This window comes from Chinchilla lanigera, unplaced genomic scaffold (assembly GCF_000276665.1).
Source record: "Chinchilla lanigera isolate Chin_1 unplaced genomic scaffold, ChiLan1.0 scaffold00022, whole genome shotgun sequence".
Classification (NCBI taxonomy): Eukaryota; Metazoa; Chordata; class Mammalia; order Rodentia; family Chinchillidae; genus Chinchilla; species Chinchilla lanigera.
Window position 1 is genome coordinate 21126090 of NW_004955423.1, and position 27070 is coordinate 21153159.

At 38.9% G+C, this 27070-nt stretch overlaps 1 protein-coding gene across 1 annotated transcript in view; it reads left to right on the forward strand.

Moving 5' to 3' along the window:
* Positions 1-27070, forward strand: part of Ptger3 (prostaglandin E receptor 3 (subtype EP3)) — a gene marked incomplete at its 5' end in the record, with an annotated part of 67510 nt that overhangs the window by 29164 nt on the left and 11276 nt on the right. The window contains 1 exon segment of the mRNA XM_005385244.2: positions 4858-5037. Within this exon segment, the coding sequence (XP_005385301.1) occupies positions 4858-5037 (180 nt within the window).

The window sequence follows — 27070 nt, forward strand, 5'->3', positions numbered from 1 at the left end:
GTTTCCTAATTTCATAATCATGGTATTGTCAGTAGGAAATTGCAGGGCACTAAACAATGGAAGGCAAATGAACCCTACATTAGCTTCATCAAATTAATTTTAAATTATTAGCCTCATAAAAATTGATTTTAAAATAACTGAAATCTTGTTTTAATAAGTAATTTTGTAAATTTTCCTGATCATCATAGTTAGAGAACTTGAATACTTTATTGGATAATAGGAAATGAAAATATAATTTTCTTGAGGTTTTTAAATGACTTGACAGCAGGCCACAGTGCTTCCTAGAAGAGGGTACGGATCGGATGAAGAGGCGAAGAGTTTTCAGTAGTTTATAGAAAAAGGAAAATGGCTTAATGAGCATGGTTCTGTGATAAAGGAGACTGAGTTGAAAATGGCAATTTTATACCTCTTAGCAATTGAGTAATTGCCTTTTAGTAATTTTGCACCTTGAAATCTAACTGAATGCTGCCTTTTGCATGTTGCAAATTTAGAAATTGAGATAATATGGGTAAGAGTTGGAATGAAAGATTTACTTTATTTATACTTTTTAAAAATGCTTCCCCTCAAAAAGTGAAGAACGCAACCAAGCTTGCTTGAATGTTTGGTCTATGACAGAGCTCAGGTCACTGTCAAGCTCACTCCACCCCACCCTCCTTAACATTTGCTGCAGCTGAGTATGTGGCTGTATTAATTTTCTACCACTGCTGTAACAAATTGCTATGAATTTAGAGGGTTAAAAACCATATAAGTTTCTCTTATAGTTCTGTAGGTTAGAAGTCTGTACTGGGTCTCCCTGGAATAAAATTAAGGTGTTCACAAGGCTGTACGACTTTATGGAGATTTGACTGGAAAGTTAATTCCTTGCTTTTATTGCGGAGGAGGCCACCTACATTCCTTAATTCTGGCTTCTTTCATCTTCAAGGCTGGCAACACTACATTGCTTGGACCACTCTCCACAGTCCTACCTCCCTAACCTCAGCTGGGAAAGGCTCTCTGATTTTCAGGATCCATATAATTACACTGGACTCTCACAGAAAACCCAAGATAATCTCCCCATCTTATAGTGCTTACCTTTAATCACATATGCAAAGTCTGTTTTCTTACCACATGTGCAACTGATTCAAAGGTTTCCAGGGCCATATTAGAGAGGGCCGTCTTTGTGCTTATTGATCTCCTACAATGATAGTATTAACTATAGGACCGGAGTCAGCATCCAAAGATATTAATGAAAATAAATTTAAATAAATTTGGTATAAAGTTATAAATATTAACTAATGAAAGGGAAACCACCCACTTTCCTGAAGTAAAAGATTTTCTTAGATCATTTGAAATACTTATGTGTACAAAATTTTTAAATTAGTGACTAACATTGTCATAAATTATTGTTCAGTAAGAATTCATTACCTTCCACAAGTCCATATGTTTTACATAGTTGTAATAACAATAAAACTTTACATGTAATTTATCTTAATTCTTATATAAACTATTATATGAATCAGTTGTACTTTATTAAGCTTTACATCTGATTTTACAGATGTATGTGTTTACAGATTCTTTTACTAGGATAGATAATGCTCCTAAAAATTAGTGTGCTTTTATTGAATAAAAATTCCTTATAATAACTCCTGTGAGTAAAATTAGAATCAGAATACGTGGCTGTCTAGTGGCTGCCTGTGATTCCTCTCTTCTTATTTGTTTATAGAACAATAATTTCATCTGGGCATTCAGGGGGAATCTGGTCGAGGGCCATGGATCAAACACCAGACCATGAATTTGTTTTATAAGCCAAGCCTGGAAGATCTCACTCCCTCTCAGTGTGCAGTTTAAGAATTATCTGTGATTCAGTGAGACAAAAGGAAAATGAGTGAAGGCCAATGTCTATGTGAAGCCTTAGAAGAATTTTGGTGTAATTTTTTCCTCTGTCTATCTAATTAGCTGCCTATCTGTGTCTTAGTTATATACTTGTAATTTCAAGAGAAAGCTGAGGTTATGTAAGCAGTATTGGAAGATCTCATTTCCTGTTGATTTATCAATACTGAGACCAATACTTATCAACGGGGTGGAAAAAGCCTCAAGACATGAGGAATTCAAAGAATCAACTACTTACTAGTACCAAGCTAACATAGCTAATTTTAAATCTCACAATAGGGCTTATTTTCCCAAGAAGAGTACAGACTGATCTAACCCAGTGGTTAAGTACTCTTCTGCACAGAGCAAAGAGGTGTATGAAGACTTTGTTCTTTGTCTGTAGTCAAGCTCACTAACCTTGGGGCTGGGCAGTGGTATTATGTCCACGTTAACTCTTAGGGGCCCACCATTTTTTTCTCTAATTCTTAGTTTTTGAAAGGCATTATGTTGCTCTCTGTTAATATCATCATTCTTCAGAGGGCAGAAAACTCTAATACGGTCTTGAAAGAAAGAGAATTCTCAAGAGTAGAAATGGATACTAGGGTTGAAAGAATTCCAAGGGCAAAGAACAGAAATAAAGGCCAAGCAGGAAAGAACAAAGGGATGTTCTAGACCGGTGAGATGCTGTCAGAATTTCGTCTGTGTGGGCCAGTAGCAAGAGATAAGACCGTGCTGAAGTAGAATGTAGAAATCCTTAAGCACTGAATTAAATTTTTATTTTGTAGACCGTGGAAGATACGGATATTGTTTTGGTGGGCAGGACTTGATCAGAGTTTGGATTTAGGAAGCTGAATCTGTGGTGGGATAACATCTGTATGTCTTGTTTTACTGCTTAAATTTCTGCAAAAGAGGAATACCACAGACTGGAGAGTTCAAATATCATTTATTTCTTACTGTCTTGAAATCTGGGAAATCCAAGGTCAAGAAGCTGGCTGATGTGGTTCCTGATGAAGACCCTTTATCTCACTCTCACCCAGGACAGAAGGACTGAGCTGTGGTATTTTTCCCTCTTCTCATTGGACCCTAATCCTATCACCAAGGTCCTACCCTCATGACTCATCTAAACCTAGTTACTGCCTATGAACCTCTAACGTCATCAGATTAAAGATTAGGTGTTCAAGCTATGAATTCTGGGAAAGCACCTACACTCATTCCATCGCACACCCGATCTGGTTGTCTGTTTGTACTATAACTCAAACACAAAAGGGGGTTGAATGCAGGGAGAACACGACAAGACCAAAGGCAATGCAGAGGAGGAGGCAAAGGAATGCTTCAACAGGGACTTTGAGCGACTGAACCAGGAGTGTGTATTTCGGTTGTGTGTGGTTAGGGGTGTGTTTAGTGCTCAAGAATGTTGAATTCAACTTGGAATATATGGGCAGGTCAGAATATGTGAGCCTCCAGGGAGAGGCCGGGTTCCCTAGAAAGGCACTCTAGGTGTCTACTGCAGTCACATGCTTACTCTGGTTCTCCATAGCCACATTTTTTAAAAAGCAAAAGGAAACAAGTGGCATTAATTTTAATAATACATTTTATGGGACACTATGTCAGGATGAGCAGTCACACAGTATAACTTCCACATTACCAGTGTTCAGTAGCTGTGTAGGTCCAGCACGGGGAATTAAGGAGATGGTTATGCAAAAGCACTTCCTTCCATTGCTTGTGAATAGGAACTCATGTTCTTGCCTTTATATTTACAGTTACGAATAGCACTATAGGAACAGCCATGAACAAGCTCCTGGTACAGGGAGACCGCACAGCACACTCCAAGGGTTGTATTGCTGGAGGAAGCAGAGAAAGTGTAGTCTAGCTGTGTAATAAGTCGGGTGCTTCAGTTCCCATGCCCAGTGTTACTGAGCAAGGGCCCTCAGAGCTCTGCACCCCACTGACATCCGACACTCACATTTCTTCACGTAGGTCCATCTAGTGAGTGCAACACGGCTTATTTTGCATTTGTCATAATTTGCATTTTTTCTGATGATGAATGAGTTTGAACATCTTTTTATATCCATACAGACTTTCATTTTTTTCTCTTGTGGGAAAAATCAGTCACTTACAAATATTTATTAACTCACGTATAAACCTATTTATATGTATTATATTCATAATCTATATTTTCCTTCAAATATAAGTATCTATTCATTTACAAATACTTAATGAGCACCTACTAACTCCCAAATAACTCCTAATACTGAGAATGTATCACTGGGGGGAAATTAGTTCCAAACCCAGGCCACTAAGGAGTTTACGTTCCAGTCCAAGGAGACCACAAAGACCAAAATTAAAACAAAAACAGTAAAATTCATATGTCTTATGGTATGAGTGAACTTAGATTTAAGTTTAGCTTAGCCATTTTATATCATTCACTCGGTTTCTGCAACTGTAAAAAGAACGTAGTAAGACAATCTATCTGACATTGTTTTTTAAGTACATGTGAAAAATTTAACATGGTCCTTGGCAGATTAAAGATGCAGGAAGACTAATAACAACGACATTACAGTTGTTTACTCCTATTTTGCTACTACTCTTTTTTAGTGATTTCTTTTAGTTTGAAATACTAAAGTTTAAGCTCAACTGTATCTTGCTTATTGTTGAACTGTTAACTCTCATTAGGGTCTCAATCTACTGGTGGTTTTAGCAACAAGAAAGATGGATTAAGTTAATTTCAAAATGTGCTATCTTCAAGTCTTTTAAATTCCAAGGACCAAGAGCTGAGAACATGCACAATTTTTAAAAAGCTACATGTCAAACAATGAAAAAAAATGTGGGGAGATACTTAGGAATGTCTTCTTTAATTCAGGACTGTTTTCTGCGATTGTCAATGTTATTTGAATTAATCATCTCAATTCAACAACCAACTTAGTGAAAACCCAGTACATGCAGAGTACCGTGCAGAGGAGGTGTGTGCAGCTTTACTGATCTCTGGAAACATTTCTTCTTCTTTCTTAGATAATGATGTTGAGAATGATCTTCAATCAGACATCAGTTGAGCACTGCAAGACGCAGACGGAAAAGCAGAAAGAATGCCATTTCTTCTTGATAGCTGTGCGTTTGGCTTCCCTGAACCAGATCTTGGATCCCTGGGTTTATCTGCTGCTAAGAAAGATCCTTCTTCGAAAGTTTTGCCAGGTAGCAAATGCTGTCTCCAGCTGCTCTAATGATGGACAGAAAGGGCAGCCCATCTCATTATCTAATGAAATAATCCAGACAGGAGCATGAAAGAGAACACTTAACCAACTTGCATGTCCATGGCTTTTGACAATGAATAGTTCCAAACCTTGCGAATTTAGGCATCTCTGGCATGCCGTTACTTATGCGCTGAAACAGAATTTTTGATGGAAAGCTAAATGGTCTGAGAACCACAGATAATCTCTTATGTGCCAAAAGTACTGAAACATAAACAAAGAAAAAATATATTAATAACAGTCCAATGTTTCTGGGTCTCTGCCATTTGCAGCCGGGTGTGTGATTATTTAAAACATTATAAATGATCTTGACCTACTGGGGAGATAAGAACAGTTCATATTCCAATATACTGAGTGCTTGGGACATTTAACCACATTTATCACTGAAGACAAGAGGATAGATGCTTGTTTTTGTTCAAGGATGTTGGTTTTCTGTGTTCTCTTTCATTCTCTTTCATTTTTCCTCTGTCACTTCCTCCCACTTATGTCTTTTAAAAAACAGTTTAGGTTGAAAAAAATGTATCTATAGCGCTCATTAACATTGATGTTATTTAAATATTGCTCGGTATCTTATGAAGTTAGAGTTTTGGTTCGGTTGGATTCTGAATAAGAGCCTTATCTGCATAAGAGCCAATTGTATGTGTGGTCAATGTGGTAGAATTTGTGGAAGACCCAAACTAACTGTGCTTTCTCCCAAATACATTTCGCATTCCTATAATTCTGGAGAAGACTCATGAAACTGATCTATGGTACTCAGGGAAGCAATCCCTCAGAGTGTTATTTTAGGGACTGATATGAACACTAAATATTAGTATTCTTTCTCTCATTTTTTCCACCAGGAAAATTCTCCAGGCTTTTGGGTCTTCAAATACCAACCCTGATTCTAAAACAAATGAATATTTAGAAAGTTCAATAACGTCTTTCCATAGTTCGGTCTATTTATAGGGTAAGAAAATTAATAACATAGACCTCTCACAGCTCTGTGTCTGACCCTCCCTCAAAGTCGCTCTATCTAAATATTTATTATTCATTTCTTTCTTACGGTCCACATGAACACAAACCCCAGTAGCTTGGCTTAATATCTCAGTGGCGCAAGTAAATAACCATACTAAGTTTTGGGAATTGTACTTTAAAAAAAAAACTTGCCCCCAAAATATAGCAATCCTTTAAGCTAAGACGCTATGAAACACTTGGTATATTCCCTTTGTAAACATTTCCTTGTGAATATTTAATTTATATTGTATTTAATTGCTTCCTAGGTTTTTTTCTCACAGCTTAAGATTTATTTATACTTCCTGTAGCGATGGCATTTTTCTTTATATGCAGTAAGCACTCAGGAAAGAATTATTTTTAACATGAAGAATGTATCTATCAGATTAATATGTATACTAGTGTAGGTCAATCAGGAATCATCGGTTTAAATGACCACATGAAGCTGAGTTGGAAGACAAACTGGGCTGAGAGTATTCATGTAGTTTAGGATGGTTCCATTAGTCCTAGGTTGTAGAAAAGATAAGAAAAAAATAGTATTAACACACCATTATACAGTCTCTCTCTGCCACAGGGTTTGGCCAAGTCATTGTTCATTTCTTGGGATATAGAGAAAAACTATCTACTTTTTTTTCCCTCAGGAAAAAAGTACACTTAAGTGACCTTAGGCTAAAAATGATTTCCCTCTGTAGTTTTCCTCTGTCCCTCGGTTATAACCAGATAGACGAACCTGCAGCAAGGGCTTGAGCGATATGGGTAAAATTGGCTTGTTCCTTCCAGCACCTCGTATAGCATCTGGGATACAGAAATTGCCCGCTAAGTCTTCGTTCACTGACTGAATGAAGAAAAGTCTGCAGAGGTGTGTGCTCACTGGTGAGGCATGCACCATATAGTTGAAGCCATTCTTGCCATCACAGTCCATGAAGTTGATAAAGGAAATGATTTCTGCTTATTTAATTATAGGAATACAAATTTATCTTCAAAGCTGTAGTGTCATGCTGTTGCACAACCAAATGCTTTATTTGTATTAATAAATCAGGAGGCATATTTCCAAATGGTAATGGAGATTGTCAAATTATACCAAAAATACAGAAACACATCAGAGCCTGAAACTGAACTACATAATAAATTCCTGGCCAGGTAGGAGTTGACAAATGGCTGTTTTAGAACTGTCTTGGAAAGGAGATGAAGGACAAATTATATAAGTAGCACATAGCTTTTGTTTTGCAGGCAGCCATTTGTTAGGCTAAGGAAAACTGGATAAAAGATAAAAATTCACAATGATTCAACATCTGATGATACTCAAGGTTAGATTTCACAGATGTTGTATAGGTGCTCTTCATAGTGTTACAAAGAGGGCATTTACAGTCATTCTACAAGGTTATGTCTGTTTCTGAGTTTAAGTTTATTGGCCATTAAAATCACTTTTATATCCTTAGCATATCCATGCCAGCAGTTTATCTAAACGGGAAAAGAAATTGTGCGCATAAGTTGTGACTTTCTGAACTTCAAAACACTGGTTTTCAAAAAAAAAAAAAAAAAATCAGAGGCCTAAAAACCCCCCTGGAAAGAAGCAAGTGGATGGAATGTAGAAGAATGTAAAATCAGCAAGTGTGTGTGATTTTTCAAACTATATATATATATATCCCCCCCCCCACGGGGAATTGAACTCACGACCTTGCACTTACCAGGCGTGCTGTGCCCCTGAGCTAAATCCCCAGCCCCCTCAAACAATATATTTATACACTATACTATGTCATGGATGAGAATGGTGACATGTTACCAAATAAGTAATAAGAATATTACTGCTTAATAAAATAAGTGCGGTGAGTTTTAAAAATATATTTTAATTGAAGAAACAAAATATGTCATTTCAAAATTTGCCAAGTTTACCTAATGTGGTGCATTAAAATACTGTAAATAAACCTGTTTAATTGCACCAGATTTAAACTACCCTGAAATAAAAGATACATTTGTATTTCTACTTGAAAGCTCTCTGTGTTATAAAAGAGCTCCTGACCATGTTATAGAAGAGAATTAGAAAACTTTGTATAAATTAACTGTTAAAAAACTTCCCTGGCCAGACAGCACTGAATAACAGAAAAACAAAAAACTATGCCAAATAGTATTCTAGTGAGATCATCACTCTGTGACAGTATTCTAGTACTAGATTTTCAAGTGCATTAGGTCTTTTATTTACTCAATGCTTTCATGTTTTTATTGTTTTTTTTGTTTTGTTTTGTTTTTTTCCTGTGTCGGGAATCGAACTCATGACCTTGAGCTTGCTAGGCAGGTGCTGTGCCGCTGAGCTAAATCCCCAGCCCCTTATTGGTTTTTGATCCCAAACTAATGACCAGCTTTCATAGCCTTCCCCCCATCGACACTCATTTGATGTTTTTTTAAAATTAGAATCAAATTAGAAACAAAATAAGAAAAAACCTTGACCTTTGAAATATGAGGCACATATATTGCCTACTTATTTTCATAAATTAACCCCAAAAGCTTGTCCCATAACAGACAAGATCCTAGGAGCTGAGTGATATAGAGAATTGAGCATTTGTTACTTATTAACACCTTAGAAGCTTAATTAAAATTTATTTTATCCATAAAAACATTTAGCTATTCCACCACGACAGATTTTCACAGATCCTTATTGCTCATTGTTTACTTTCTATGACTCAAAATCTGTTAAAATTGAAATCTAAATAAATGTACAGAATTGTTCAACTAAGACTAAGTCCATTAAACTTTTTCTGAGTTGCAGTAAAATGCTACTAAAAGGTGAGATATATCTGTGATGATTCAGGATATAATTTATGATACAGCAGCTGACAAAAGTGAAAAGTCAACCTAAATTCACATGCACATTTGCTATGACACTGACCAAAATTCAGTGTTACAAGGAAATTAACAGGTGGAGATTACATAGGAAACGTGAATCAGAGAATTAGGGAAAATACTCTATTTTGCCTATTCTATAATTCCTGAAAGAAAAATTCTATTGTAATTTGTACAAGTCGAACTGTATACCATGGTATCATATCATAAGCAGAATACTTAATGATTCTTTAGAAATATAATTCAATTAAATATATCATATTCATTTGTATGTGTCATAGTTCCTTTATTGAGAATGAAAAATATTTTATTTTCAGAAAATTTGCATCAGTCTCTTGCAGCTCAAATGCCGACTGGATTTTATATTTCTTCATGAGGAACTAGTTTGTTTCCCCAGGTTCCTCTCTTCAAAGTTGCCTTACCCATTCTCTCACAGAGAGAAAGTAACAGGGATATTTACTTTTGGTGAGGCTGGGATTATATGAAGAGAAGAACAAGTTTGTATTTCTAATACACCAGCACCCTAATATGTAAAAAGATTGCAATCTGCTTTGTGATCAGAATCTGTTTTGCTTCATGGAGCAAGTTTACTAAGGGAGCCTTGAGAAAGGCGAGAGAGAAATGGGGAGCGAGAGAGAAACAGAGGGGTCACCATCAGGAAGAGATCAGCTTTTCATGGTTTCTGAGCGTGTTGGAGATGATCCCACAACTTCAGATAAATTCAAACCTGCAAGTTCTAAACTGTACCCTGAAATTCTATAAAATGGGAATATTTGCTCCTACAGTTACAGTGAGTCAGATACCTGGCCAAAATCTAACCAATTGCTAAACTTTAATGGTAATTTGGTTTTTTTTTTTGTTTTTTTTTTGTTTTTTTTTTGTTTTTTTTTGGTTTTTCTCCAGTACCAGGAACCGAACTCACGACCTTGCTCTTGCCAGGCAGGCGCTTTTGCCACTGAGCTAAATCCCCAGCCCCTGGTAATTTGAAAATAGTTTCCTGAGATAGTTTTCAGTTTCTAAGGAGGTCAAAGCTGTCTTGTCAAGCAAGGGAAAATATGGATGACTGGTGGACATATTCCAATACTCTTTCTCCGTTTGAAAAGATGCCCTTGTGAGCAGGCATGGGGGTCGGGCAGAGAACATAAAGAGATGAGGAAAACTGTCCACTTCTAACCTATCAAAAGTCTGTGTCCTTTAAGGCCAAACCCAGCAGTGAAGAAAGGGGGGCATTTGTTTATCTTTACACACTTGCACATCAGGAAGGGGAAATGGGGCGTGGCTGGGATTCTTTTCTATAAAAGAAAATGATATGTTCACTCAGGTAAATTGCTGACTGCTAAATTCTCAGAGAGAAAGAGAGAGTGAGAGAGAGAGAGAGAGAGAGAGAGAGAGAGAGAGAGAGAGAGATTTTACCTGTTCCCTCTTCCTTTTCCAGTTTTTTTACACAAATAGCCTAGTTTGTTTAAGCAAATTAAAAATAACCATTTGTTATCTTGATCTGTGCAACACATGAATGTAAGTACTATTTACACAGTGTGCCTGAAGAAGAACTGAAATGGTTGTCACTTTGCCCCCACGGTGAGGACGTGAGGTTCTCCACCTCTCTCTTTAGCTTCTCTCCTACACATATGGCTAAGTGGCAGGTACATTTTGTCACCTCCTTGTAAAGCATTTCAGGTAGTTATCTTCCGTGTATTTAAACATATGTCCCAGTGTGTCTTAAAACGTAGTCTTCAAAATTGTATAGACAAAGAGTTAAAGAGACTGTGGAAATTACATCAAAATTTTAATGGTGTTCAAATCATAGCGAGTCTGTGTATTAGCTAAATGTATATTATTTCTGTTGTGTTTGTCAATGGAAAATAAAGTTGAATGTTCTGAAATGTCCCTGTCTGTTTATCCTGATGTCAATTCATGTCAGGAGTATTTTACTTACAACTGCAACCAGTATTTTGCTGAAATCTTATTCCTCATGCTTTGTCAAATAAAAATGCGATCTGATGCAACAGCTCCGTGGTATCTGGCACAATTAGGTTGTACTGTTTTATGTTTCAGAATCATGCACAGAAGAAGTTATTGCCGATTTGCTCTAAATGTGAGAGATACCCCTTTCTCATTTTCAGTGTGATATTTTTTCATATAGTAATCCCCAGATAATTGTTTCTAACACAAAAGCACACTTAGGAGTTATTCTCAACTGAGTAACAAATGCTGAGCTGCTTTCACCGCTCTGTTTCTGTGGAATTCTGGTTAATTTTCTCCCTTTGTTAGTGAATGGAGAATTTATGTTTCACGTAGATTGTAAGTCATTAAAGGTAGTACATTGAGCTTGCCCTCTTTCCTTCATGGCACCTAGGGAGAAGTCAGTTTCTGGTTCCTCCGCAGTGAGTTTCTAAGGCCTCAGACCAGATCTTACTGTCTTTGTAGTCTTTATTATGTAGCATTTCAGTAAAGGCCATTATAGGTATGCTGAGTATGGCTGGCCCCAAATGTCTACCACTGTGGTGATTCACTTCCAGGTCAAAGGGCGAGACAGCCTCCATTTCCGCTCTTCAGAGAGCATGGGGTCCATTTGCTTGTGCAGTACATCCAGCCTGGATGCTGAGTGTGGAGAATCCAAACCAGTTTCCTAGGCTTGTTCTATCTTAATAGACAGAGACCTGTGGTAGGTGGTAAGACACAAGGATTAATAATAAACCCTCACTTTTAACAGGCTTGTTTTCCAGCAGGACAATAGAAAACGATTTGATCTGGGCTGCAATTAGAGTAAGCATATGGGACTATGAGGGTGGGCGGAGCATTTGACACTGCAGTGAGATCCTGTGAGGAGTGTAAGTGTAAGCGGTGAATATTCTGACAGCTCAGGCACTGCTGAGGCACTTCCTGAAACGGAGGCACCAGAATACTGATTTGAGTCTGACTGCACAAAAATGCAGCGCTACCACTGCCACAATGCCTGGGTCCCTGCCAGCCCGGATCAGCTTGCATAATCGCATAAACCTCTTCACAAAGAGGTACAGTTGCTTAGAAAGGATCGTCTTTCCCTTGATGCCCCCAATCCCCTAAGAAGCCATGGGGTTATATGTCTCAAAGCAATATCTAAAGGGAGTCCCTCTCTCCCAGGGCTCAAAAATTCTAACACAATTCTTTGTAATTAAGTGCACACTCTGGAGAGCTGATTGAATGGGGTGAGAACTAGTTTAGTCAACCCTTTATTTAATGGGCATTTTGCATATTTTGTTCTATGTGACAGGGCTTGTTCTATGTACAAGCTTTGTGTCCTCTGAAAGATGATTTTTATTAGAGATCAGTGAACAGTAAGGCAGGTGTGTCTTAGTGAGTGAGTTCCTTGCTGAGTTCTTAACAAACTGTGATGTCTATAACTGACACTGCCTAAAGCTCCTCCTTGTATGAAATGGGAAGCTACAGTTGCCACAAAAAGTGTAAAACCTAGATTTGACCAAAGTAATAAAATTAGAACAAGACAGGTGTGGTTGCACATGCCTGTAATCCCAGCACTTGGGAGGCTGAGGCAGGAAGATCTCTGTGAGTTCAAGGTCAGCCTAGGGTACACAGTGAGACCCTGTCTCAAAAATAAAACAAAACAAAAAAAGAATAAGAATACTCATTAGTCAATTATAAATATCTGAGGCCAAAGAAGAAAAGACTATGTTTAGTGTTAGTACTGTGTTAGTACTTGGTATTCTTACCCAATTTTTAAAAGAATGCTTTGCATATAACACACAAACTTATTTGAATCTATTCTTGAAAAGAACACTGGAAGAAAATCATTCTGATCTTTTATCATTAATTGAGGACTTTTAAGGGTGAATTTAGTTTGGAAGAGAACAGCCCTCTGGGAGACTGGTCCTTTATCACTAAGGCATCAGAAACTCCTCTGCAAATCATATGAAAAGCCTGAATCCCCTCCCCAAAGAAAGGATACAGGACTTTTGTACAGCATTGAAAATTGTGCAGACCTCTTGACCCTGTCTGTACATCTCTTGGGCATTTATAGACACACCCTAAGGAATCACTCTGAGTCCTTTTAACTCAAGGAACTGCATGAGTTTCCACATTTGACCAGAAAGCAAAAACCTAAAACTAGAACTAAGTCAATATAGTGACTTCCTTCTGAATGCCAAAATTCCTAGACAACTACAAAACAACCATAACAGTAAGGCAGTATAGTCAAGATGGATCCATTTTGTTGTAAGTGACTCAAGTTTATCCTTCTTTAAGGCAGAGTAGTACTCCACTGTATATAAATACCACATTGTCTTTATCCATTCATCTGTAGATGGACATATATGTAGGCTGCTTCCAAGAGTTAGCTATTGTGAATTGTGCTACTATAAACATGAATATGCATATATCACTGTGATAGGATATCTTCAACCCTTTCGGGATGGGTGGTATGTAATTTCTAATTTTAGAAAATTTTGAGGAATCTCCATACTAATTCCTGTGGTGGTTATACTAGTCTACATTAATTTTTATTTGACAGTTTTTGGAGAAATAATACTGATAGATTACCGAGGGAAATTATGCCTTAAAGGCCATGTAGCCCTAATTAGAGATAGATGTTTCTCACTGTCCACTATTTTTTCCATCATCACCATTTTGAATATTTCTGCTGTAATCCATTCAGTTAAGAATTCAAGGCCGAAATAATTCAGTTATTCTGACCACTATTAAGTAACTGTAACTTAAAATATTTTAAAGTGTTTGTTTGTTTGTTGTTTTTTGAGACAGGGGTCTCATTACATAGCCCAGGCTGGCCTCAAACTTGCAACAATCCTCCTGCCTCAGCCTCCCAAGTGCTGAGATTACAGACATGGGCCACCTCGCCTGGCCAAATTATTTTTCAAATATAATTATCTCATCAAAATATTTTCTAAGGTTTTGTATTATAATGAATGAGAAAAACTTCCACACTGGACAAGGAGTCAGAATACCTAGGTTCTATGGTTGGATTTACCATTCAGTAGTCATTTGTCCTTGGCAATTCAATAAACATCTATGAGCTGGAATTTTCTCATCAGCACAAGATTATTAGGATTAAATGAGATAATAAAGTTAAGACACCACTAAAAGCGCTATACAAATGGTTAACATTATTTTATTATCCTCATTTCACTAACTGAACATTAGAAAATTAATTATGACTGTTATCTCAGACAAACAGTGCAGCCTTCCCGATCGGGCACTGGGCACGCACATCCACCAGAATGCACAAGTCAAATAGAAGAGCAGTGCTGGGCCCAACCAGAGTGTGTGAACTGGGGAGAAACACTCACTTTCCTTCACAGTTGTTGCTTTCTCTGTGAAGGTAGAACTTGGGGAAAATACTCCACTTGCTTTACACTTCCTGCTTTATCTGTGAAGAAAGTGGGGGCTGACAGGTCTGTGTGATGACTTCCAACTGGAAAGCCAGATTCTCCTTTCTCACTGAAAATGTCAAGCAGCCTATCCTGCCAGTGAAGCACAGGCAAAGCTCCTCTCAGCCTTGGCAAGCAGATCGTGGGAAACCTCTAGGGGACAAAGACAGTGAGACCGAGGAAACGTTTCTGCTCATTTTTTCCCTCTACGTAAGAATTTCTAGTTTCCCTCCGTCCTGCATTATGAGATGGATCTCTTTCTCAGTCAAATGGAAGATCTTTAAATACATTAAAGATTAAATAGTCCTTCCATTTGCTAAGCTTCCTCCCACCATTCACTCTGCACCACATCCAAACTGCCTAATCCTGCGATTCTACTTGTTAGATGTGGGATGTGTTCATTTATTTATTTATGGCTCAAGAAATCCTGCCACAAAGATTAGGCCATGAAGTTTCATACTGTGGCACTCTGTGTGTGTGTGTGTGTGTGTGTGTGTGTGTGTGTGTGACCCATTACATGTCAGTCATATATCTTTTTCTAAAATCAGTTATTTTCTTTTTAAGGGGTGGGACTGGGAATCGAACTTAGGACCTTGCACTTTCCAAGCAAGGCACTGTGCCGCTGAGATATAACCCGGGCCCTATTTTCTTACATAAACTTTTAGCAAAATGTGCATCCGAAAAGGCAAATAGTGCTAAAAGTCTTGTCGTGAAATTCAGTGCTCATTCCGCTCTTCCCAGCCTCCTTCCTCTCCAGCTTCCTTCTACCTTTCTTCCTGTCTTTCTCGCTACTTCCTAATAAATACGCTACTATTTCTTGCCTCATCAGCTTTAGACTTTATACCTTGGTCTTCTCCTGGATTTGATCTTTTGCTGGATTCAGTGCTTTACTCAGCCACTGCCCCATTATAGTTAGAGCACAGTATTTATTCCTGTTACCTCTCTATCTTTGGCCACCCAGTCCCCCAGATCCCGTATTTTCCTGGTTCTTAAATCCACTCATTTTGCTCACATTTGCTTCCCAAATGGACTTCTTAGTGGAAAATGATGTAAGGAGCCAAACTTCCAGAAATGAAGAGAATGCTTCCAAAGAAACGTGAGCAGCAGCAGCAGCGGTGATAACGATAGCGGTGGACATCATTTTGCGAGCACCTGTATTTACATAAATTATCACATGCTCGTGCCAAAGCCACAGCGAGCTCTTCTTATCAGCGCTCTCCAGATGGAAAAACTGAGGCTCAGGGATGGCAAATAGCTTGATCAAGCTCTCAGAGTTAGTGAGAAACGCAGCTGGGTCGCAAGCCTGATTAGAATCCAACCACGCAAAACCTACGCAAAGGTTTACTGCTGAGATCATTTCCTGGAATTTCAGGTTTATCTCTGCAGTTTCCTCTACAGCTCATTGGGCTCTATTCTCGGTGCCCGGGCATTGATCTTAGCAGCAGGGAAACAGCTCTTCCTACAGGATTGATTGGATTCAGTAAACAAGATTCTCAGCAAATATTCCAATGGCCACATGTCCCACCTGGGCACGTGCGCACCCGCGCAAGCATTCAAACCCTTCCTCGTTGGTTGCAGGGCCCTCTGCAGTACGGAAAAGAGAGGCTGCATTTCCACTTCCACCCCAGGCCTGCGGGCTTTGCAGAAGCTAAGGGTTTATCGTGATTTGGGTTATTAAAGATTCTATCTCTTCCAGGCCTTTTGTTTTACGTTTCATTTTTTGCTTTCTCTTTTACATTGCCTCTCCTGGTTGCATCTTGGAGGCAAGTTTGCAGAGAAGCTAAAAAGCGAAGGACATTCAAGCTTGCTAATTACAGGAGGGCTCCAGGGAGAATTTATAAAACTTAAGACAGAAGAGAAGAGAGCAGGCACTTTGTCAGCAGTAAAATCACTCTGTGTACGGTCTCTCTCTACTTAATTTTGAAATTTGCTCTAGCTTCTTCCCGCAGAATAAAATTTCAGAGCGGAGCGTATTTTGTCTTGGAGAAAAAGAAAGAACTCCTGTTCTCCGTGTTGGAGTCTTCCTGCTGTTGCTAACAGGCAAAATCTATCTAGCGTTTTTAACATTTTATTCATTGACCGGTTTTCCCTTCCGAAGGCTCCTCACTGATCGCCACCGGTCAGACCGACTAGAGTAGTACAGAGCAGATTTTCTCAAGGGAATAAAATCTCAACCTCTCCACAAGTCAAATTCTATTGTCGTGGCTGAATGAATTCCAAAGGCGAGCCACCCATCGCTATAGGAACTTGAAAAACTATTGAATGTGGGAGCTGATTTTTGTCCTATTTTGCACCTTGTATATTATTATGCACCGACAGCCAACAGTTTTCTGCCATCGTGGATGTCAAGTGGTATCTATTCATAGTGGATTCATCCCATTTACCTATAAGTCTCTTTCTAAAAACTGTTTTTACTAACCCAGAGTTCATTAATCCAAATCAAATGAGTCTTTGCTTCGGGAAAATGATTGATAAATCCCTTCTGCTTTCCAGCTCTTACATAATTTGCATTACCTATGGCACCTAGAGATCTTCATAATAGTTTCTTATTAATAATAATATAATTTTAAAATATTGTATTATTTTATAGCTTTAGTTCAGAGAACAGATTTTAATAAGACCATTGATTTAGAAAAAATTAAAATAGCGTTGAATGATTACGTTGCATGAAGTTTCTTAATGCGAAGCACTGCTCTCCATTTCGCTGGATGAAAAATGGTCCTTAAGGAAGGGTTGTTTCCATTTGGAAGAGTGGGGAATATCCTCAGAGAGAGGCAAGACACGACTACGATGCCTACGGGATTAGTAGGAGGTCTTTGGGATGAGAAGTGCCACTGGCAGCTCACCTTCAGAGGTATGATAGTATGTTCTTGAGTCATAGCTGGGATCCAGAGTTAGGTCAATAGCTATGAAGTTAAAAAGAAACTATGAGATTACAAAATATGAGGTTTTTGTATCCTTATATGAAGAACTGGAATTTTTACATTTATTTTATAGAGGGTAGCAATAAGCATTAAAAGCATTAATACATGCAAATCTTTAAGAAGAATGGTGGGTGCAGTAAATATAGAAGGAACACCATTACTGTTGTTGCGTCAGTAGTGGTAACAGTAGCTATAGCAACATCAGTAATTATTCAAGGAATCCATAAACCACATTGCCCATGTGTGAAAAGATGTCCTGAACCCTGTGTTCATTCCTCAATGTCATTTTAAGAGCTTAGCTTATGATACTGTGTTTGAAAGCGTGGAACCTAAAATCAGACGAAAGTTAACGGCGTATCTTAGTTCTGATAATTTATTAGTAGGGTGACCTTCATCAAATTAACTTAATCTTTTCTGATCCTTCATTTGTTTAGCTAGAAAAGAACGTAGTAAGTTTTCCTAAAAACACATTTGTTGCAAGCATTCGGTAAAGTAATGCATGCAAGTGCTTACCTTGTGCCTAGATCATAATAAAGAATAAGTGGTTATTATTATATTTATTTCAAATTATTAACATTAAAATCAAGCTCAGACAACTTAAGGTGCAGAAGTTTCTCACTGAGGTTGCATGGCTTCATATCTTCACAGACACGCAACTTTTTAAAAATTTTATCAGTACATGCTTGCATATGCATTTTACAGCCATCGTGGGGAGCTGGTGCATGTGCACAACGCAGCTTGTTTCTTTTTAAAATCTATTTTCTTCCCCTCCTTCCTCTTCTAGTTGTCCTTTCACTCTTTCCATTCTTGTTGATATTGTTAATCTTAGTTCATCTTTGTAGCATATAATGTCCATGCTTATTAAGGGTGTGAAGACTTGTGCCTGGCATGTCTTCACTCCTCCTATTTCCCCATCCTCTCCACTTCACCCCCACCCTTGATCCCCTGGACCCCTTCCATCTGCAAGAGATCCATCCCTTTGTCTTGTTCTAGCCTTCCTTTATTTTTCTTTTAGTTTGCACTTGGCCTTACTCAGATGAAAGTTATCAGATGGCATTTGAGTTTGTGTGTTTGATTTATTTCACTCAACACTATATTTTCTAGGTGAATCCATTTTGCTGCAAATGTCTCAAATTTGTCCTTCTTTATAGCCACATTGTATTCTATCATACACAGATAGCATCATTTCTTTATCCAGTCATTGGTTGATGGGTATACAAGCTGTTTCCAGGATTTCTTATGGATTGTACTGCTATAAACTTTGGTATGTATGTACTGCTGTAGTTTGTCTTAAGCTCTTTGGAGAAGATACCTAAAAGGGGGACAGCTGGTTCATATTAAATTTCCAATTTCAGTTCTTTAAAGACTGTCTATACTGATTTCCATAATAGTTGCATCAGCTTATATTTCCACCAAAAATGTAAGGAGGTTCCTTTTTTCATCACAGCCATGCCACCATTTGTTATTTTTTGATTTCTTGGACATTGCCATTCTTTCTTGAATAAGATTGACTCTCAGCATTGTTTTGATGTGGATTTCTACCATGGCTAGAGATATCAAACATTTTGTGTATATTTATTGGACATTTATACTTCTGTGAATTATCTATTCATTTCACTTGCCCATTCCTTGACTGAGTCTTTAATTTTAGGTAGTTAAATTTTTTGTGTGTTCTTTATGTATTCTAGATATTAGTCCTCTATCTGAGAAATAGCTGGCAGAAATTTTTTTCCATTCTATAGATTGTATCTTTGCTCCATTGATCCAATTTCTGTACAGAAACTTTTTAACCTAATATAACCTCATCTTTTGATTCTTACCATTACTTCTTGTGCAATGGAGGTTGCTCTCCTACACCTATGTCTTCAAGTGTTTTTTTAATTTTATCTTTTAGTAAATTTAATGTTTCTGTTTTAATGTCTTGGGATTTAGGATAAAAAGCTAAGGGTGTGATTCAATCCTATAGAAAGAATGAGTAGCAGTAGGAAACAGCAAATTAAATGAATTTACATATGTATTTGTCTTTTTAATGTAATAAAATGGATCCTATACCAGAAAAAAATGTTTTGAAAAGTCTTTGGAACAGTTTAAGTGGAATTCAGGAAAAAAATAATTAATAAACCTATGAGCAGAGAAGTGAACATCTGGATGCTAGTTCTTATCTGAAGAGCCAAAAATATGACTTAGTCAGATTAATGAATATTTTCTCCCTACTTTCCAGAACAGACTAGTGTAACCTGTCCCTGTATCACATGTCCTAGTCTGGCAAAGAACCACAGTAATAACTTGGTTCATGAACGCTTCTGTTTGCAAACAGTTCAGTTTGCAAGAATAAACTCCCTGTTGATAACATTCACCAAGTTTTTGTACAATGATACTACATCTATTTAGTGATTTTTGAAAAACCTTTCAGAGTAAAGGAAAAGAGATGCATACTTAAGAATATAGAAATATATGATTCAGCAGATCTTTAGGGAAGCTTCTAAATTTTGAAATAACTGTAGAGAACCACTACTATTAAATAAACAGAGAAGAGTTTTGCTCTGTCTTTTAAATTAATATTAAAATTATTCTTAAAGACATTATTTCATTCCAGACAATGGCATAGAATGTGTTATGGTTTCTAGAAGAGTCTAAAGGAAACACAAACCTTAGAAACAGCTGCATAGCTTTTAAAGCGCAGAACTGGATACGGACATCCTTGTTAAAAGTGTTGGAATTCTAGCACTGCTAACTGTTCCTTGAAGACTTCATCGGGTGGGCTACTGCAACCTACAAGGGTGAACATCATTTGTAGAACAGCACATCCCTGCGGCCAGTCCATCAGCACCAGCTGTGGAAGGAGAAGGAAGTTCTTGGCAAGGATGTGAAACATCACTTCCCCTCCAAGAACTGAGAGCCTTTCAAGAGAAACAAACTCTGACCTCCGGCTTTTGACAAGCCAGGCTGGACAGCGGCAGCACAGCGCCAAAACTTCAATTAGCCGACCCTCGGCAAAAGCTCTTCTGCCTTGGTCTACTATGCAGGAAAAGAAGAGGTTTTTAAGAAGATATTTGGTGTTGGGAAAAACGTATGTCCAGAATTAATATCCACATTTAGTGTTAGAAGAAAGAGGGAGAAACTTAGTGATGAGAATCCTCATATACATAAAAGGAAAACAGAGTTAAAGGAATTTATTTTCAAGTATCTGAAAATAAAAGGTGAAATTCATCTCAAAGAATTCTTCCAGGGCTGATGTTCTATTTATGTATATTGTGGAATACAAATACACACACACACACACACACACACACATACACACACACACATATATGGTGCGAATTGAACTCAGGCAGGTGCTTCACCACTGAGCTATCTCCCTGGCCCACAAATACATTTTTGCTGTAATATTCGAGTCAGCACTGATGCTCCTTCCTCAAGCACTTCTCAATGGAGGGCACCATGCTTAGAGAGAGTGATAGTGGAGGGTGGGCTTTTAACCTGCTCATTTGTTTGAGCCTTAAGGAAAATCAGAAGGAATGAAGGACAGATTTCCTTGCTTGCTCAAGTTTTTCGCCTTGACTTACTCAGGGCTGATTCTATCTGAGGGAGTGGTAGAGGAGAGTGTGGGTTTTGAGATTTTATTGCTGATTGCTTTGCACAATTGATTGCATAGACTCCTAGCTCTGGGAGAGGTGGTGATGGTCCAAGTCAAGATGATAGGCACTCCTCCTCAGAGCCCTATGTTCAGGAACTGTGGAGAGTTCATGTCCTCGTAGAGTATCTGAGTTTTCTACGTGCTTTTGGAGAAGGGCATTGCTAATGGGGGGGGGGGAGTATAGAGTTGAGGGTCAGGTGACTCACTGTTCCTCAAATGGCAGGGCTAAACCAGCCGGATACATACTGGAAGCCGCCTACGAACTGAATTACAACTCAGAAGACAGTTCTTAATAATGAAATTCATATAACTTGCTTCCTTTTGTGTAAGAATTTCAATCTTTACTGTCTGTGAAATGGAACTGTAACATTTTTCATTCTGCTCTGGGTAAACATTCAGAGATAATCTCATGTTCTGGTTGTTAGTAATGTCTGGTAAAAATAGAATTGTGAAATGATACACATCAGTTGGTTTAATACTTTGTTTCTGTTAACTTACAATATTTCTCTGATAATTCTGAAAGTACTTCATTACCTTATAGGTCCAGGATCATTTTTCTGATCGTTGATAATTATTTCATGCTACAAAAAATTCCAGTGTGTGAAATGTTTGTATTCTGGCTTAGAAAGATTTGCTTTTAGTGCCTTGCATTTGGATTTTAATCAGTAAGTGACATTCTAATGGAAGAGTCTTCTTTAGTTAGCTAATACCTATACCTTTTTGTTTTCAGTGTCTATCCAAGTCCTTATGTTCTCTTTTATTTTATTTTATTTTATTTCCTCCGGTACCAGGAACTGAACTCACGACCTTGCGCTTGCCAGGCAGGTGCTTTGCCGCTGAGCTAAATCCCCAGCCCCCTTATGTTCTCTTTTAAAAATAAGAAACTTTATGTTAGCCAAATACTCATTCCCAATAGTATTCTTTTAGCCTAAATATTTGCTTGCATGTAGTTCTTAAAATCATATGCTATAAAAGCAAAATTCTTCCACAGAATCATACAAGTGAGTAGGGACAGAAAAGAAGTTAATGCAGACCAAAAAAGTCCCTTTTAAAAGGCAATTACCCCCTGCTCCATAAAATTGAAATGCCTCTGCCATTCATGAATATAAGTAGACACCAAAACGACTTTCCCGGCAATGATGACATGTTGGCACTCAATTGAGTTGATAATCCTAACTTCCTTTTGGCAACAGTGAGGCTGATGCTATCGTTGGTTATCATTGTCTCGCATCGTAGGTGATAAGGACCTGAAGGTGCTGTGTAAAGTGAAGGCAGCCTTTCCAGGTTTCCCGATTTCAAATCCAAGCTCTTTCTCCAGCATCCTCTGGCTGTAAGCCCAGCGTGGGGAGGGGCAGATTGCTGCTGCTCTGCGGTGTGAGGCTGACCAACTCTCATCTTTGAAAAGGCCAAAAATTGCACAGTGCCCACTTTGGGGAATTTACACATGAACTGTCTGAAATTAGCATTGAACTTTAGAGTATGACACATTGTGGCCCCATACAGTCAGTGTCCGTATGCCAGTCTTAAAGCATGGGCAGAGAAAATGTAGCTAATAATGTGACAGAGCTGAAAGCTTCCTTTTATTAATGTGGCTCCTCTTCGTATTACATGAGGTTTTCCCTTGACAAGTGCTTGCAATTTCTTCTGGTTGATGAGATAGCTACATAATTATGTAAGGTCTTTGTCAGCTTAAGAGAAAATGAAAATAACAATTTTTAAAAGAGTATAGAAAACTATTTCCTTGCTTCTTATGTAAATTCTGAAGATAGATAGCCCCAGGGCTGATCCGGCCACTTCCTGAATACCAGAGACTAAAGCTGGCTATATGTGTTATTCCTTGTGTACTGCCTCATGGTACAATATGGTTGCTTGAATGCCAGCTTTTAGCATACCTTCTGGTCAACAGGAAGGAGAAAGGAGGAAAAAAGAAAGGAGTGCATCTTCCCTTTAGGACTTCCCCAAAGTCTCACCATTTCTGATTATATATACCTGGCCAGAATTAGTCCATGTCCACACTTCACTAGGAGAGAGGTGGAAATTTAGGTTTAGTTGATACTCTCCTAATTAGGGCTCCATTATCAAGAACAGAGGAGTGGATACCAGGAAGCAACTACTGATCTCTGCCATGGAGAATGGTTCCTTCCTTGTTGGACCTGTATTGCATGACTTAAAAATGTTTTCCCTCTATATGAGTTAGTTTATAGCAGAGAATTTATCAAGGTACTGCCCGAAGATTGGAGCTATTATATTATTAAGAACAAGAAAAGCTGAATAATAAGTAATTGAGTGTATTGGTTTGTATTTAAAATAAGCAGGTAGTTTTGAACATATTTTATGTAGGATTCAGATTCCAAGTGGCCATGCTCTTTACTAGTGGGGAATATTAGTTGTTCTTTCAAAATGATCCTCATCCCTTACAGAAGTGCGAACACATTGAGAGTTTAGACTCACCCTGACCATTAAATACAAACAATTTAGACTACACAGGGAGTGCTTCTTAATCCTCTACAGCTTATAACATTTTTATCAGTTCTGAGTGGAGTTTTTTCTTTTAATGCCTAGATGGTATCTTATACATAAAAGATATTTGGTACTAAATTGAATTGACCTTCACTACTAAGTTGAACTTATTTGTCTCATATACAAAAGACCCTTGATAGCTTCTGCTATGTCCAATCATTGTTCCCAGGACACTGTTGCCCAGGCTCTGCCTTAGTTTGATTGTAGCAGATGCTTGTGGATTATTGCTATGCATAGTATAAACCACAGGGGATCATTTCTCAGCTATGTGTTTCGCCCCAGACGTGGCCACACCTGCAGCTTCCTAGACTGGGAAATCCTCCAGGATACCAAAGTGCATAGCGATTAATCAGAGCGGCTCTGACCTACAGAATGCAGATTCATTTATCATGAAATCCATTACTTAGTGCAATTACCATATTTATAAGTCTCTAATCTTATTTAATCCTTCTCAGCTATTGATCTGGTAACATACTATTAGTGTGCATGAGTATTTTCTTTTTTCTTTTTTTGTCTGAGCTATATTTCCTGTGATTTACTCTGCAAAAGCAGATAAAATTCTAATGAGATCCTTGATTGGTCTCTTTAATTACAAATTATACAACAGAACGTAGTTTTCAACTTTTTAAAGGTTTATCTTCAGACATGTGTTTTGCTTTCACAATTGAAATATATCTTCTTTTTTATTGTAGTATGTAAAACGTAAGGCAGAAAATGCACGCCCCCAACAGTGTACTTCAGTTTCTTAGTTGCCCCGGTAACAGTTCCTGTTCCAGTTCCAGTTGCTTCTGTCTCTTAGAAGTGCCTGGTCACTATGATGCACCACTGTAGGAACCAATCCCCAACTGACAAGTAATTTTGCCTCTGTACTTCCTGCTTGCTTATCTTATATAAGCCTTAGACCACCAGAGACCATGGCCTGATATTCTGGGAATGATCCCAATCAGTGCCCCTCGACATACAACAAATCTGCCTCCACATCCTCGGTGTCATCTCAGTGTTTCTGCTTACCGTTGTGGTAGCACAGGTGGCTTACATACATGGGGAGTTGGTACATGTATATACAACATCTGAATTCTATTCCCCTCCCCTGCTCTCCCTCAGCCTCCCTCCATCTCTTGGACCTCTTCCACACACACACGCACCCACACATGCATATGCACACACACACTGTATATGTTTGTAGTACATAATGATGATATTTCTTGTAGGAACATGGTACATGCACAGAATACTTCACTGTTCTCTCTTTTTTTTTTTAATCTCATGTTCCTCTCCTCCTTTCCCCCTCCTTCCATCTCTTGGTTTGCTTCCCATATACTATAGAAGTATGTCACTTATCTTCTATTGTCTGTCTTTTATTTTTCACTTCATTTATACTTTGGGTTTCTCCTATAAGAGAAACCATGCAATATTTAAATTTGTGAGTCTGATTTACTTCACTCAGCATTATGGTCTCAAGGTGCATCCATTGTCCTAAGATGACTCTAGTTTATCCTTGCATTTCATTCAGAGGCCTCTCCCTCCCTGCACCCGTGGGCACTTATGCTCCTTTTCCCTAGGGCCACAACAAAGAGGCACCGAGAGCAGCACTCTCACCCATCTTACCAACTGCACTAGTCCCTGTTTCAAGATCAGGAAGATACTGTTTCTGTTTCACTAAAATTCCTTTCAGGCTCAGTTTTTTCTATGAAAATAAATCAGGAAACGTAAGATCAGTTAGGAACTAGCCTCAGAGGAGGGTCCGCCTGTAGGGATAGGACTACATGCTCCTTGTTCTGACAGCCAACTGCGGAACAGAGCACACAAACTCAGTGAACTGGGAGGTACAAAGACGGTGCTGGGAAGAACTAGTGCAGAGTATTGTACCTGTTTTGTTGTTTGTCTTCTTGAAGCAGGGTCTTGCTATGCAGTTCAGGTTGGTCCTGAGCTCACTTTGTAGCCCAGGCTGGTCTCAAACTTGCAAAGATCCTCCTGCCTCAGCCTCCTACATGCTGGGATTACAGGCGTGCGCCACCATGCCCAGCCTAGAGTATTGTACTGTTGATACCAACAAGTGCTCTTGCTTTTGCATTATCTTCACAGAGCTGGGGGAGCATATAAAAGATGAAACAGGAAGAGAATTTGACCAGGTGTGTGTGATGATCACTTCAGCATAAAGAAAAAAAATCTGCCTTGACATCAATACTGCATTCTACATCAAGGCAGCAAAGAGTAACCAGTGTCCCTCAGGGTCAGGCATCATGCTGGGTTCTTTGGACTACAGAATGTTTACAACACAGTCCGTGATTGCAAAGAGCTAGACACTTGTGGAAAAGATCATTCATTCATCGAATACTTACTGAGTTGATACTTTGTGATAGTGACCACAAAGCCGAGCTAAAAACAGATACGAACTCTGTTTCCATGGAACAGAGTCTAGTGGTGCTGATAGTCAGTAATGACCGTGGCTGTAAATCCCTTTTCTTGTAAGATCAATAAACAAACTCAAAGCACATGCTGGGTGAGTCCAGAAGACACAGCCCCTCCAGAATCCTCTGACGAATCCAGGCAGTTTTTGATGTCCCTGCTGTCCCTTGCGGGGCCTCTGGCTGCTGTTCTGTGTTGCCATGGACTGCCCCGGCCTCTCTCTAACCTGTTTTTCTAGGTGCTCTTCTCTCTCCCCAGGTGTCACGCCAACTTGTCTGTGACCCTCTCTTCATTCTTTAAGTCTGCGCCCGCTCGAGTCCTCATGTGCTTAGGCTAAAAATATTTTATGGGTTGATTTTTATTTTCACTTGACAAATAATAATTGTATACATTATGCAGTTAGGGTGCTTTTGTTCTGACGTGTTTCCTTGGTGGTGCGATCAAATCGAGGCACCAGATCAACCACCTCTTCACGGTGGCTTTTCTGAGACTCCGCCTCAGGCAGCAGTGGGTGGGGAGAGAGGAAGTGAGAGGCCAGAGTGGACTTTCGGACCAGAGATAAGTCCTAAGGTTTACTGACTGTTCCCTTTCCTGGCCGTCCACAGATGGACACTATCTGTAGCAGCTCTGCAGATAGGGAGGGAGAGCGGAGGAGATGAGCGAAGCTGGAGAGGTGGACAGGGGCTTTCTGCGCCAGGAAATAGGTTTCTGGTCTTTATTTAAAGGTTAATCGGAAAACGAGCAGTTCGGAGGAGGCCTCTGTGAAGGACCCGTGTGGGAACGCTTGTATATGTCTGAGTGTAATGCTCAGGTTTTAAAGAAAACAATCATGAGGAGAACGGTTTCAGCAGCAATATCTGGTGGTGTGTACTAGATGCCTGGTGAGCAGGAGCGGTGATGTGTACCCGTGTTTCCCACCCAAATGTAAACGTATCAGACACCAAAAATTCCTTCCGCAGGCCGGGAGCGAGGACTATGCAGGCCCATTACAAAGACGCTCCCAAAGTGAGAGGCAGCGGGTGCAGACTGAGATGACTGACCCAGCAGATCTGTGCGATCATGCGCACTGTTGTGAGCGTACCCGGTAGAAAAACTATGGGGGAAAACTCCCCCTGGGGTGGTAGCAGAGGCAGATGTACAGTGCAGCTAATGAAGCTCTCGCTTCCGGTTCCCTCCTCACACAGCCCTTGCGTAGGCTCTGGACCTACGTTTACATTCACTTGAGTAAAGAAGGTAGCATAATCCTCAAGTCCCACAAGGTCTGGATCCACCCAGATA